Below are 15,067 nucleotides of genomic sequence, written 5' to 3'. Positions count from 1 at the left end.
TAGAACACACTGATTTGATAAGCAGGACTCTGAGCTGTCTTTAATTTTTATGTTCAACTGATTAACTCTGAGCTCCTGCAGACACATCCAGGACTGCCACCGCACACTCTCTATGGTCACTGAAGGCAACAAATGAGCAGCACAACGTGCACCATTCCTCTGGCACAGCAGACAAGACACATGCTGATCCAGCAGCTGGACCCTCTGGTTTTCTCCCCCAAACAGAGAGGAAAGGGCCTACCTGCTGATTCCAGTGACAGGCACTGTGCATTCTGTAGAGTTTTCTCTTCTGGAAACTGTGCAGTGGCCTTGTCCTGGCAGATGTGCTCACATTAGTCACAGAGACAGACCTGAGCCTTGTCCTGTCTCTTCTTCTTTTCTTGATGTGCTGATGGTCAAGCAGCCAGCTGCCTGAAGAGGACACCTCTCTATTGTCTGAAGCTCTGCAGTTTCATGAATAATGAGGAGAGGAAATACAAAATGTCAGATATGCTCCATGTGGACAGGCCAAGATTTCACACACTGATTAGCATTAGCTATGTAATTCTAAGAGAATTTTATAAACACCACAAGGTTTTAGCATGCTGTTTCAGACAATTGTGTATGTGCTTTGTTTGCTAGTTAATTACTTTCATGTCAGGTCAGGAAAGGGAGTTTATCATTGTTCTTCACCTTTGTGCTCACAGAAACAAATGTCAAAATGAAGTTAAGCCCTCAAGCATATCTTGAGTTTTGTTTTTTACAAATTCAAGAACTCTCTAGTATTTGTAACACGTATGAGTTTCAAGTCACAATTAATATTTCCCTTCATACTGATGTTCCATTCAAGACAGCAGTCATGCTGACGTAAAGGAGTTAGGCCTTAGAACCCAGAGTTCTGTTCTAATACTTTCAAGATTTTCTGGTTTTGCTCAAAAACTGAAACCTAAGTAAAGCTTTACAAACCTGTGATCATTCAGCGCAGGGCTGCAACTCACTGTGAAGCATTTGTATCAAAATTAGGAACTCTACAACTTCAAGTGTAGATAGTCAAAATCAAGTGCAAAGATGTGGCCAAAAGCAGTAGAAGCCCCTGCATGTATGTGTAGAACAACCTCACACCATTCTCACCAACCTACAGCCTGGCTGGTGACCAGAACAGGCCAACACCACCAGGTAAGAATTTAAAACACTCTCCTATTTGGGTGGGAATGACCCAATGGAAAATGAACTTCCCTGCTATAGGTATTCCTGATTTTATGAATATTTCATTTATATCAACATCTGCCTGCAAAGCTGAAGGCTTGCTGCAAACAGCCCTCCAGTGTGCTTTTGTTTTTACAATAGTGAAGACCTTGATCACAGCTCTGGACTGTCTGAGCAGTGCAACTACACAAGGTATTTTGGCCTTGGTTCATAACAGGTCATCTTTCTGCACGAATGATTATTCTGTCTTATGACAAGTCACAGTTTTATTAGTAAAGTTGTGACACAACAGAACATGAAAATGACTTTATTACAAGGCCACTTATAAATCTTTTTTGACAGGTGGTATTCTTTCACCAGTACATTTTTATTAAATGAAAAGGCTTGTAATGGAAGCATGATTAAACATCATCCCATGCTGTGTTGGAGTGGCAGCAAGGCTTTATAGGCTTGAATTTGAGCTGTCTTCCTGACACAGCAATATAATCCAATAAGCAACACAGACACATGAAAACAACATGCTAATTAACAGAGGGATTGTACAAAGCATTTAGAGGAACATACCAGTAAGTGCCAAGAAAAAGCCCAAAATACTGAGGCATGACATTCTTAATGTTAACACTGGATTTCTAAGGCTTGAGAAAGAAATTCAAGGTTTACAGTTCATGGAAAAGATTTCTTAAAATACTCTCTCTGAATTCTCAGAAACATTTTTTAAGTCAGATGGTCCCAAGCTCAACTTGTGGATTTCCAGATCCCTCTCCCTTAAGTGAGAGACAACTTAGACAGATAAATTAGTACAAAAAGCTCCTCAGCCTGGCTCTTCAACTTCTGTGATTCCTGCCTTTGTTCTGGTGGTCTGCCAAGGCCCTCGGTAATTTCCCTGCAGTCTCTGACATCTGTTGTGTTTACCCTCGTGTGCCTTGCAGCATTGCACCACTCCACTTTCAGATGAAGAGATCTCATCTTCATGGCCTGGAGCTCCAGTACATGGCAGTGGGGTTTTCCTGCCCCTTGGGTAAAAGGTTTCCCAATGAAGCTCTGATTTTAGTCTGAGTATTTTTCAACATGTGATTCTACAGAAGAGCAAAATGAACCATGGCCAGATGTGAAAGTCATAAATTTGCTAGAATATCCGCTCCTTTCAGAGCTCATAGGTTTGCCTTTCTTGTTCCTAACCTGCACAGAAAGCCATCAGACAGGCACTATTTGTCCTGAAGAATTAAATTTTTTCCTTCCTCCCCCTTCATAAGAAAGTGGCTATCACTAGCTTAGGGAACTGCTTCTCTGAGCATTTACATTCATGCAATGCTATGCTTTAAAAAGCAAATTTGTATTTGCTTTTTAATCTTGGTACCAGATTCAACTGAGCAAGGAAAAGAACACACAAAAAAAAGAAGGCACTAATGTAATTAGGCCTTGACAGATGGCAACTCAAGGTTACCTACATTTAATCAACCAGGAACTGTTCAAGCACCTCCACTTCCTCTGTGAACAGCCCATGTAACCAACTGTACTGCAACCCCACAATTACCAACCCCAGAGCATCTCATGTTTCAACCTACTTTAAAATGGAAAATTGTGGTTTTCACATCAACAGCCTACAACTAATTTCAAGAACTTACTTAAGTGAAAATTGCTATCATCTGTTTTGCCCTCTCAAAAAGAAAAGAATCCCCTTGTTTTCTGTTTGATTTTGATTTCTGCTTTCTGAAATACTGAATACAGTCAGAATGAACTCTAGAAAAAGCAAGGGGAGAAGCAGCTAAGAATTATGTTAATTGCAGCAAGTTAATTATTAACTAATAAGTTAATTCAAGTAATTGAACACACAGCTACTACAACAACAAAATACCACCAAAAACCTGAAACACACTCAAAAAACCCTCCAGAAGTAGGAGGCAGTGAATTTCTCTGCAGGATTCTCATGATAATCACTCTTTTTCATGCATCTTTAATGAAAAATATTTATTGGCAGATTTCAAAACACTTCATAACCAGTAAAAATTTAAAATTAACTGTTTAACTCATGTTTAAGACAGCATTTAGAAAGCTCAAAAATCACTCAGAGTCCCTTCCAACATCTACCTTGCCAAACTCCAGTTGAGAGCTACAGCAATGAGAAAATCTTCCAAGTCCTAACATTTTTCTTTGGAAAATTTATCTTGCCACTCATATTTTTTTGGGTCATGAGTAGAAAACAACTAACCTTAGAGAGTGGTCCACAAGCAAACAGTGTATTACTCATGAAATGGAAAGACTAACTCTGGACTAATAAATAAGAAGGGAATTGGCTTGAAGTTACATCATTAGAGTCTCTCATCATGAAGTTAACTTCCTACACTCCTAAAAACATTTTTAAAAGCAAGAATCCTTCCCCATAGATCTCATGAAAAAGTCAGATTCAAGATGCAGCCTAAATGACTCTCTTCTTCCACATATCCATCTCTATTAGCAACTCCTATTTCAGGGCTATTTTTAGTCCACATCTGAGAGGAACCTTCTGGTCTTCTCCTACATCATCTGTAAACAAGTGATACATCAGAAGCAGGGATGTCACAAGCCAGGACCCCTTCATCCTTAAATTTAGGGCAGAATCACACAATCACTGTGGAACAGAAGGCAGCTAAAGGAGCTGCCCATCCAAGCTGCTCACTATAATCTCTTTGTGGGAGGCTCCAGCCTCTGCAGCAAAGCTGAAACAGACGGTGTGGCCAGCTCTTCTTGGAGTCAGGAGCCAGGGAATTATGTTCTGCTGCACACTCTGCCATAAACACCCCAGCTCTACTTGGAAACAGTTTCTTCATCCACCTGATCTTCATTAACAGCATCCTCAAAAATCACATTACAAGTATCTCAGGAGAAACACCCAACACCTTTTGTAAGTGTATTCAATTACCTTAAAGTTGTTTTGAAACTAATACTTATTACAGCTTGTACTGTACTTAAAATCTTTGAATAAAAGAGAGAATTACTAAGCAGTATGGACTAGCACTGAGAAATATTTTTCTAAATTACTAATTTCAACCTATAGTCATCCTGAAAAGTATGTCCATTCAGAACAAAATACCTTGGATGGAAAATAGTATGTCCAAATTCCTGAAAATGTGGGTGGCAAAGATAAATTTGGCCTTTTATTGAAGATTGATCTGCTTAAAATTAATGAAGTTACCACCCTGACACTGACCCCTGCTGAGACACATGACATTGCTTATGTATTCTACTAATCTAGTTTGTCAGTTTTCCAGAAACAAAGCTGCACTTGTTATGACAGAATGCATTAAGTCTCAAACAATCACAATAAATGTGTTCCTATATTCTTTCACTACTTCACAGATTCATCTTCCAAGTATTTAATTATAGTGACTATGCATTTATGATATCTTGAGGAACAACACAAAACCCTACTATTTTCAACCTTACAATCAAGACTTGTCTTCGCTTGAAGCCTGCAGAAAGCAGCTTTTTTTTTCTTATTTAACATTTTAATGGTTATTAGTTCCATATACATAACTTTACCAAAAGTTATTCTCAAAAAAAACCCTAAACTACCACACTGTCACCCACCTGAAGGAGATACCATTGACCAGCTGTCTGTGTCTACAGGTCTTGGATGAAAGTGATGAAGAAGCTGGAGACAGATTGAGTGGAGCAATAAGGCTGCTGATGATTTCACTTAGTTGTGCACTCTGGAAAAAAAAATTGAAATTAAAGGTAGTCAGACTTATCCAGACTCAACAGTTCAAAGGCACTGGGCTCTTGTTTTCCTACTTAGGATTTCAGTCCTGTACATCATGGAATAATTTAGTTTCTTCCTGTGAATAACCACGGTGGCATGGTTTTCTTTCAAAATTATTATGTTCAACCCTACCAAAACCCAAATAAAACACCAACAAAACACCACCACAACCGTGAGTATTGTTTATACACTTGAAGTAGTACCCTGAATACATCAGTGACCTCAGTATTGTAACCAAAGGTCTTTAAAAGGAAAAAAAGAAACCAGAACACTTTACAGCTGATATTACAACAGCTGCAGCCAGAGCTGCTAACTGGCCATTTGACAAGCATTTCAACAGGGGGAAAAAAAGGTCAACTGTCTTTTCACTGTACATTTTGTTCACTCAAAGTATTCTTGTTCTTAAAAGAATCCTCTTCATTGCTTATTACATTTGGACAAAGGTGTTTTTATAAAAGGAAGTGTAACTAACTACTTGAGGATTATTGTAATGACAGACAGAATGGGGAAGATCTTTGGTATCGTCAAAAATAGCAACAAGAGGGAACCACCCTGCCACCCTGTTCTCCTGCAAAAAAACCTGACTTTCAAAACTGCTCCAAAACAAATGAAACAAATGTAGCCAATTTGTTAAAACTAAGAATTACTCCTTCCAAAGCAATGAATTGTGGACTGACTCCAAAAACATTTCACAATGATTTTTTGTTTTAAATGTCAAACCTTAAAGGCTATTCTCACAATAAATGTAGTTTGCTTAGAGGAAACTGTGTTCTGCACACTGAACAGAAATTAAATGTATCTGAAATGGCATACTTATTTTTTTAAAAAAACTCAACCGTTTGCATTACTTTTCTGGATATTCATTCAGAACTAAGAATGTTTAAAACATGAATTGCTAGAGTTTATCTGGTAAGTTCTCCTCACATTTTACATTTACATTTATGTGGAAAGAGGAAGAATTTTTTTTTTTGTTTTATTACAACTCACATATTTTCTGTTAACATTTAGGTAATGTAGTCAGGTAAAAAATTCACATCAGAATAAAAAATTCTAGGATGGATATTAAAGCATAGAAATAGCAAGTCTATTATAAAAGAACTGGGCAAAGCAAACAAGATGCCAGTAAAATAGTTACCAGATTGATTTTAAAATCTCAGCAGAATTCATGCTGTAAGGAGTAGTCTCTACTGAATATAAGAGTATTAAAAAAATAGGCAGACTTTCAAAACACAAAGAAAAACATACATGTAGCTATGAAAAGGACTTGAAAACAGTATTAATAAAAATTGCCAGCCTTAGTCACTTTTATTCTACATGACTTTTCTTTTGGTTCACAAGCAAAATTCCTTATTTTTAACAAAGGAATACTTTAACACCAGACTGAGGAATTCTGTGGGAATATCTGTACATGTTCTTCAGGCTGCAGCATTGTTGCTCCTAAAATTGAGTAAGAAACTCAGATTTTCAGAGTTAAGAACAGAATTGGTAGTCAAAAAGGCAATCAAACCCCAAGGTTTTTAGTGGTGTAAAAGGAAAGAAATCCAAAGTGTTGTGTGAGATATGTTAGTCTACTTCCATGTAATTTTCAGATCATCAAAGTTCTCGCACCCCTTGGACCAAGTTTGTGGCTACCTGGGGACCAGGAAACAGATCACTCTCCCTTGAATTGTCAAAAGTCTTACTGAAAAGTGTGTTAAATTCTCCAAGCCACCACTTAAATGAGCCATTCATCACATCCTAAAAATGCTCTTTGGGTTACCTTATGCAATTGCCAACCCTGAGCATATAAATTTCCTGTTTCGTTGCTTCCTCACTCCTGCCTGTGGTGGATAAGATTTATCAACCAGGGGAAGCATTTTAAGAACAGGAAAGTATGACTATCAAATAAGAAAAATTGGCACAGAGATTCAGGAACAGGCACTAGTACTTAATGCTATTACTTATACCCCTTTTAAAAAATGTGGGTATGACCAGGAGTTTATGTAGAGCAGCAGAGCAATCAATTAATGCCCCACAGTGGCTTTGTTTTACACAAACTGCACAAATTCATTCTTTAAAACAAATTTCCAGTGTCTCCTTCAGCAATGTGATCCCACCACATCCTTTATGGACTTTCAAGCAAAAGAAAACCTTGCTGGATTCTACATAGTATTTCCTGGAATTAACCATGGAAACAGCCATTTTGCACACTGCAAAGCAAAACTCTGCTCACAACTATGTCTCCACTGTACCCAGTAAGCACCTGGAATTCCTCAGCTCCAAACCAGAGTCCCACAATGTTTGAAAAGGCAGATGAACAATTGTATTCTGCTGGAACTTTTTTTTTTTTTAATTTCAAGTGCAATATATCTCTGCTGTCAGCTGTTCTCTTTCATGTCACATAAAGCTTTTCCTGAAACAATCTGTGGAAACTCTACACTGACCTGACTATAAAGCAGGAGCAGGTTTGTGGATGGTTCTTAGAGGCTGTTCTGTGTCCCTTGGAGGGAACAATGTGGTAACACAGAGACATCAGAAATAAAAGGTTAATTTGTAAACCTGCTGTACAGAGTAGTTATTTAAACCCTTCGATGAATCACCATCCAATCCCAGGACTGCAGAATATCTTTCTTTTTGGAAGTCATCACCATGGAACCTCCCTATTTCTGAAGTCAATCATTTGGCTTCACTGATGATTTGTGGAAAGAAAAACTCCACAACTTGTACAAGTTGTAAAGTTGGTATGATTTATTTCAGCACTGTTCCCCAAGAACATGAATACCCCTGAAAATTCCCCAGTTACTTTATCCTCTAACTTGTTGCATATGGATATGCATTAAACTGCCTTATCAATTTGATGAGCCTGTGTAGTTTTTCAGTCATATAGTTATAATGTGGTGCTTGCAACCCAGATTCAGCTTTTTTGTTTGTTTCAGCCTCAAGGTTGGTGGGGCCTCTTCTTATCTCTCTGTAGTTTGGATCTTTGCACTCTTTTTTAAGCAGTCTTGAACATCTTTTGTTCTCTCTGTAGACCTTGTTATGAGTACAGAAGTTAAAAGACTAAACAAGCAGATTCTAGCTAAATCTAAAATCACTTTCTCTTCCCAGTTAAATTTCCAACCCCTTGTTTCAACTGCCAGCTGAGATTTGTTTTACTTTACCTGTTTCTCTATGTTTCGTAAAAGCAGAGTGGGACTGCTGGGTGACATTTCAAAGTCATGCTCTGGCAGAGAATCCTGGCTCTCAATGGCAGCTTGGCAATTCCCTGTGGCGTTTAATAAAGCTTCTTGCTCTGTCAATTGGATCTGCTTCTTCAAAATGTCTTTTGGAAATGGGAATTCTTCTAAGACCACCATCCCCTAGACAACAGCAATTGAACATGGTTGGTTGACAACAGATTAAGCCTCCTAAATAATTTTTAAGGGGCAGTCAAACCTGGCACATTCCTCTTAAATCCTCCTGATGATTTTCGAGCACTTAGCTAGATTTTAAATACACTTCATAGCTAAAATATGGAAATAATAGGCATTAAAAAAAAACCTGCATCAATTATGCTACGCCTTGTAACAGCAATCACTCCAGTGTTACACCACTGCTTAAACATCTGTGCCAAAATTCAAATCAGAAATTCATACTTACTAGAATATTATACAATACTTTGCCTACTAATTTAAGAGGAGGTTTTTCTCTAAAAAATTATCACCCTTTGATTTGAACTTGGTTTCAGTCTTTGCAGTCAGTAAACTCCTTTGGAGACACTTTAAAGTGCTCTATTTCTCTTATTCCTATCCGTGTTCTATGCAAAATATCAAGGCTGTTATTTTTATGCAGCAAAAATTACACAATTCTAAAAAAAAAAGCTTTTAAAAATTTAATAACTGATTTTTTTAATGTGAGCATTTTTAGTTTTTCATAATTAAAAGTAACTATCCTAAATATTTCAGCACTGTCACTACTTTTCAAGACCATTTCCACAAATGTGGTCTCAGATGTGGTGTACCATCTAAAGCATCACCTAATAAGATAAATATAACTTTATATGGTAGGGAAATAACAGTTTCATAAATGGAACTAGAAAAATAATACCCCTATTGTGTTCTCCACATGACAGATTAGAAAAATGGATGTCTCTAGTATAATCCTAGGTAATGTATCAATTGGTTTAAAAAGATAAAATGTTAAACAAAATAAAAGCAAAAATAACCTTGTGATAGTCAAACCCAGTCCTCAAATAGTTCCTTGGTTTGTCATTATCTTGAGCAAATAAATTTAATACCAGAAACAGCTATCAAACCTCTCCAGGCTTTTTTCAAAGAGAAAGGGAAAGAACTCATTTGCTTTTAAAGTACCAACTGTAACTCAAATATCGAGCAGATATTAAAAGAATGGGATCATTATAATTCTGCTTCAAATTTGTCTTTCTAATGAGAATATTCCACTCAACCAAAGCACAAGAAGGAATGCTATAATGTGAACACAAGGAAGCCATATTGCTATTTGTTTAACCAAGACAGGTAAAAGAAATAGAAATATGGCTATTTCTTCACCCAGGTTGTGGCTGTGGAAAACTAAGGATCCTGTAGTTTCAGCAAGACCTTTACTGCTGCCTCAGCAGCATCTGGCCTTAAAACATAAAAATAAGTCTCAAAGAGACTTCAAAGAGGAGACTAGGAGAAAAAGTGAAATTGTCTTGCTCTCACTGTGCCTAACTTATTCCATTGTTTGAATTATAAATTCAAAGCTGAGAATAAAGATGTTCTCTAAAAATAAACAAAGGTGTTCGAAATTTGGTTTAGTGCCTAAAAAAGGCAGAAAGATTCTGAATGTTGATCAAGTCAGTGCTGGATTTTCCACACAGATCATCACCTGCACTTTTCCATTTACAGCAGATGAACACAAATCCAGACCAGCAGCATGCTATGGGCAGTACATTCAAGGAATTCAAGTAGAGAAATAATTTTTGTGTGCCACAACAGGAGGACAAGCCTCCTCAAGAGCTTTAAACTCCTTTAGAAGTAAGAATCTTTAGGTCTTTTTAGTAAAAGTATTGTAGGTCATGACCACAGAGAGTCTAAAAGGCTAACCAAAATTCTGAGGTCAGAGGAATGGGAAGACACAAATTTAAAGTGTTGAAAAGAGGACACACACACACACATGCTTCCAATGGAATTTTATTTTTTGAAATTTTAGAAACTTGTTTACCAAGCATGGAAAGAGGAAAGAAGAAAAGGAAGAGGGAAATTGACAGAGTGTATGGAATGGGAGAGATGGAATAGGCACAGAAGAAAAGAGGAAGAGTAAAGAATTAGAAGACTAATACAGGCTATATTACAAGAAATTGGTTACAATCAGTAGGTTTTGGCAATGACTGCATTCCTTCCCAAGTGGAATTGTTTTGTTTTGCAGATATAGGTTTATTTTTTTTTTTAATGAAAGGACTCCCAAAGATCCAGAGGTGCTACTTCTGTGTCTGTAGAGATGGAGAAGACACACTGTAGTAGGCCAGGAAACAGCCCACAAGTTACTCATGTCCCTTCCTATTGCATTATGGTGCTCAAGGAATGGCCTTTTGCTTGAAATTGTTATTCCCTAGCTATGAATCACTTTTTTTTTCCACTCAAAGCACATAAAAACACTCTGAAACCATTAAACAGCATACAAATTCTAATGATATTGTGTAATTCCTTTGCAGCCACTAAATGAAAACAAAGAGCTCTTCTATCAGCCCACATGTCCTTCTGTAGCTGCTGCACTAGTGTACTATAAACATGTACACACAAAAAAAATCCCATCTGAAGAAAATAGGTGCTTGCTTCACTATGGGGCACAATGCCAAACACTAAATACCACAGCTGGTAAAATGGACATGGAGTTTCAGAAAGGAATGTCACTAAAAATCTCCACCAGGAAGATGACTTGGCTCCAAACTAACATACCACCTAAAGAAAATGTGTGACTAAAATCATGTTTTTCCTCTTATTTCTCTGATATTTATTTCTCAATCTCCTGTAGCTCATCTGACCTATGGCATCATAAAGGCTGACAGTTCTTGGGTTTAAGACTGTGCATGTATCTGGTATTTAGGGCAACACCAAACCATGGACATTCTCACCCTTCACCAAAATATAAAATCTCTTTACACAGACCCTTAAACAAAGGCTCTTCATTTCTTTGTAAAGAAAAACCTGACTGGGGACAAGCTGGATATGAAAGGAAGGGCTCTGAGGGCAAAAAGGAGAAGCTGGAATAATTCTTCTTTATTTGTTCAAAGGGAAATGCTCTCTGAGGTGATTTTCCTCTCCTTTTAAACTCCCTCTAAGTCTCATGTTCCACCACACAAACTCTGAAACATCTTGCTCCTCTCCATTGTGCTTATCTGATCCCAAGACACACCAGAGAACCTACATGAGGGTAATTGATGGAGATTCAAAGAGCCCTGCTCTAAAACCCCTCACTATCAAACCACCTCACACAGGTTTGGCTTCTTTTATGTCAGAATGACCTGAGGAACCCATTGAATTGATAGCTAGATTACTAATGGTTCAGGAATGTCACTTTCCCACTGACTAGGCAGCTCCATTTACAAAAACTAGTACATGAATTACACACATTGGAATTTTAGTAATTATTAATCTTTGACCTGTTCAAAGTGCTGTACAAACATTAACCATCTAATCCTCAGAACAAACATGCACTGCAAGTAACAAGAATCCCACCCTGAAAGCCCACAGCACAAAAACAAATAACTGACCATCCCACCTGAGAAGGCAACCTCACCTCTCCAGCAGAGGGAAAAACCAGTGACAAATACAGTACTGTGTGCTGGCCCCTGAAAGCCACTAGCAAAATCACTATAGAGATACAAAGGGAAGAGTTCCCAAATCTCATTCCTATACTGGTGCCATATTTTAGCTCCTGATGTCTTTTCCATTAAACTCTGCAGGTGGGAGCCTGCACAGACACAAGAAGTCTAAGGCAAAAAGAAAAAAGAACAGCAACAAGGAACCAAAGACATAAATATTACAAGAAACACTGTCAAAAGATGATTTGAAAAGCCCATTTATGAGCTTACAGACAATACCTTGGTGGCACGTATTTGCCTGTGAAGGTCAGTTAGTTGTTGGATTTTGTATTCTAGTTCTGAAATCTGGGCTTGAAGCCATGTCCAACGGCTGCCAATTCTAGCTCTGTCTGCAAGCCACTTCCATTCAGAAGTATAGCTGCTGTGAAGACAAAATGCTGGTTAGTCCAAAAATAAAGATAACCACATTTGCACAAGAACATTTCTGACAGCTGCTCTGCCTCATGTTGCAAGCATCTCAGTTGCTTTCAGAAGATACCTGATTATACCCAACCAGTTTCACATCAGCTTATTTCTGTAGCAACAGAACTTGCCCAAACCAGTACAGTCCATGCTCACTGGCTATTCCCACACTAAGCTAGTTTTTTGTTCTGGATTATAAAACTCAAGAGCTGGATAAACTACCAAACTATATCAGTTAAGGCTGATTACAGATCTGTAAAGAATTCCAGTAACTCCACCAGCAAGAATCCAAACTCTTACACCATACTTCCTCCCACAAGCTTTAACAAATATTGTTTGCTAACAACTGGAATCTAATAAAACATCATGCAGCAATGACTAGCTAGATATCAGGACACTGCCCAAAAAAACCCAACTAAGTAGTTTAAATTTCTTTTATTCAAGCTGTTTTATAAATATCTGTGTCAGTTTAGTTTAGTCAGATCACTCTTACCACTGTTTAAAACAGATGCTTTTAAAATACAAAAAATATGCCTCCTGGTACTTGACATTGTGAACACCTTAATTTTATCATGCTAAATTCACCAATGGTATCAGCAAACATTACTCAATCTCTATATTAAACAAATGAATGAGGAAACCATAGCATGCAACAAACTATCTTAATATTCAATAAGTTTAAGCAACACAGACAAACAATGCAGTATTTTAGTATGGAACTTCCACTACTATCCTACCATTAACTGAGTTCATTTATTCACAGAAAGCAACTGGTGTTTTTTTCCCTAGTGAAGCTGTCAAGTAGTTTGCCACAGCTGACTTAAAAAACTGTAAAAACAAAAATCAAACTTGTAGAAAAGAAGTGTTTTTCCTCAAGTTATTGGGATAATGACTGGATCTAGATCCTTGATGACACTGTAACTTTTGCACATGCAGAATACATCAGCTCCTGTTCCCCAGGCAATGAAGAGCACTGAAGTATCACAAAAGAGACAAGAAATAGCAGATGCCAAATGAACTGGCATAGGAACATAATACAGGTGTAATTGCTTCATGCAGAATTTTCTGTCAAGTATCTCAACAACAAAGAAAGATAATACAGCACAAGTTGCTAGACATGTCCTGGCATGAGTAGGGAACCATCATATTTGAGAATCCTAACATTTTCAAGGCTAATATTATAAAACATAATATAACTCAAAGTTTCAGAACCTTCAGTCTACTTTAGCTATCATAGAGACTAAGGATAGACACAGTCTCTGGTAGATCACCTCTAAAATACATAATCTTCTCCCTTTTTAACATAAATTATCCTCCCACATAATTTATCACCAGTTTAAAGTCTCTCATACACAGAAAAAATGAACATATGAAATTATGTGACTGAAACATCCTATTTAAATACAAACTATGAGGAAGAAATCTAGATTACTATCAGAAAGAAACTCAAAGAACTCTGCAAATATGTATGATAATAAATTACTTGTATTTTACATATTCTACTAGTAATTTTCTCCTAGAAAAAAAGCACATGAAGTCATCTTGTGAAAATCTATTTTTCTGACCTCTTTTTATTTTTCTTTATCTTCCCATTACTACCAACAAAGAGTAAAAAGTCCCAATGAGTTATGCTTTAACCAGGTCTTCCTGACAAGAACTTCTCTGGGATTGACAGCTTTTGCATGTTTGTGCTCCTGAAAGTCATAAAATACACTTTGCTGGGAAAGGGAGGCAGTCTGAATTCCAAGTTTTTAATTAAATGTGTTCACACAAGCATGGTGGCTGGAATAGTTAAGACTTGTCTCAGGACCCTGCTCTGGCAAAAAGCTAGTCCTAAGAAAGAGCTGCTTAATGAGTCTATAATAATCCCTTAGTTAATAATTTTAACCAAAAGAAGTTAAAGAGGAATAAAGAGGATAAGGGAGAAAACCCCAACTGGAGTATTGAGGTGTTTATTTCTGCTCCTTTCTCAAAAGGCAATTGAGGAAATGAACAATGAAATCCCACAAACCAGGACATGGTAAAAAGAAAGCTGAGGTGAAAGGAAATAAATCACACCAACAGGTTCACCTCCCAAACTAGATCCAACAGCCTGGGGAGAAAGGTGAGCTACTCTCCAACAGACTGAGGAGGAGAGGGAAGGAAGTGAGAAGAAAACTAAGGTGTTCTGTACACAGCTGGGGAGCAAGAAGCAGAATGGAAGGGCCAGAACTGGCCTTATGTCACCTAGACTGCATGAAATCAGTGTGGCACAAGGGAATCCACAACCAGTATCAAACCACAGCTGACTGCAGAAGGAATGGTAAATGTTGTAACCTCTGTACATTGCTGTCTTACACACAAACAAGAATCCTCTGCAAAGCTACATCACAAGTTATTTTTCAAAAATGGTTGCATTTCTTTTTCCACTTAGGCACAGTATTTAATCTTGAATTAATTGCATTCACTGGTAAACATATTAAGTACATTTTTGCTTCATTCCAAAACACTATGCAAGTATTTCTAAGGCTTTAAATTTTATATGATAATTTAAATAACAGCATTTAATGACACTGTGTAACAATGTCCTCAGGCCCCCCTCTAAGGAAAGGTTTCCACCAAACTAAGCACAAACATTCTATGCTCAGGCCAAAGGAAGCAAGTTTGGCTTCTCTGTCTCTCCAGGCTGCCCCATGCCCAGTGCCTGCTCAAAGGCATGGGCAGCTACACAGTGCCATGGATTAGAGAGCTGCTCCTGGTTAATTTTAATTTTAGGGGCAGCATGACTGAAGCAAGTTTAAGTTTAGATCTCTTCCCCAGTTTTGATGTGTTGCACACAGGGTGAGAGACAGAAGCATTGCTGAACTCTGTTCCCATCCCTGGCACTCCTATCTGTTTGATCTTGCATTATTTTTAACCAT

General features: G+C 37.6%; 1 protein-coding gene across 5 annotated transcripts in view; it reads right to left on the bottom strand.

The window, feature by feature from the left end:
• The window catches only part of KANSL1L (KAT8 regulatory NSL complex subunit 1 like), a 62,669-nt gene that overhangs the window by 28,260 nt on the left and 19,342 nt on the right, over positions 1-15,067 (bottom strand). For 4 of the 5 annotated variants that reach the window (XR_004980572.2, XM_036387286.2, XM_036387287.2 and 1 more), the window contains exons 3-6: positions 11,985-12,126; positions 8,065-8,262; positions 4,753-4,874; positions 242-443 (exon numbers count right to left, since the gene is read on the bottom strand). Coding sequence is in view for 4 of the 5 variants with exons in the window: in XM_036387286.2 (XP_036243179.1) it covers positions 242-443; positions 4,753-4,874; positions 8,065-8,262; positions 11,985-12,126 (664 nt within the window). In the remaining variant the exon portion in view is untranslated. The remainder of the gene's footprint in view (positions 1-241; positions 444-4,752; positions 4,875-8,064; positions 8,263-11,984; positions 12,127-15,067) is intronic. The other variant, XM_036387288.2, reaches the window with a different exon arrangement.

This window comes from Molothrus ater, chromosome 7 (genome assembly GCF_012460135.2).
Source record: "Molothrus ater isolate BHLD 08-10-18 breed brown headed cowbird chromosome 7, BPBGC_Mater_1.1, whole genome shotgun sequence".
Classification (NCBI taxonomy): Eukaryota; Metazoa; Chordata; class Aves; order Passeriformes; family Icteridae; genus Molothrus; species Molothrus ater.
This window is presented reverse-complemented; position numbering and strand designations above follow the sequence as displayed.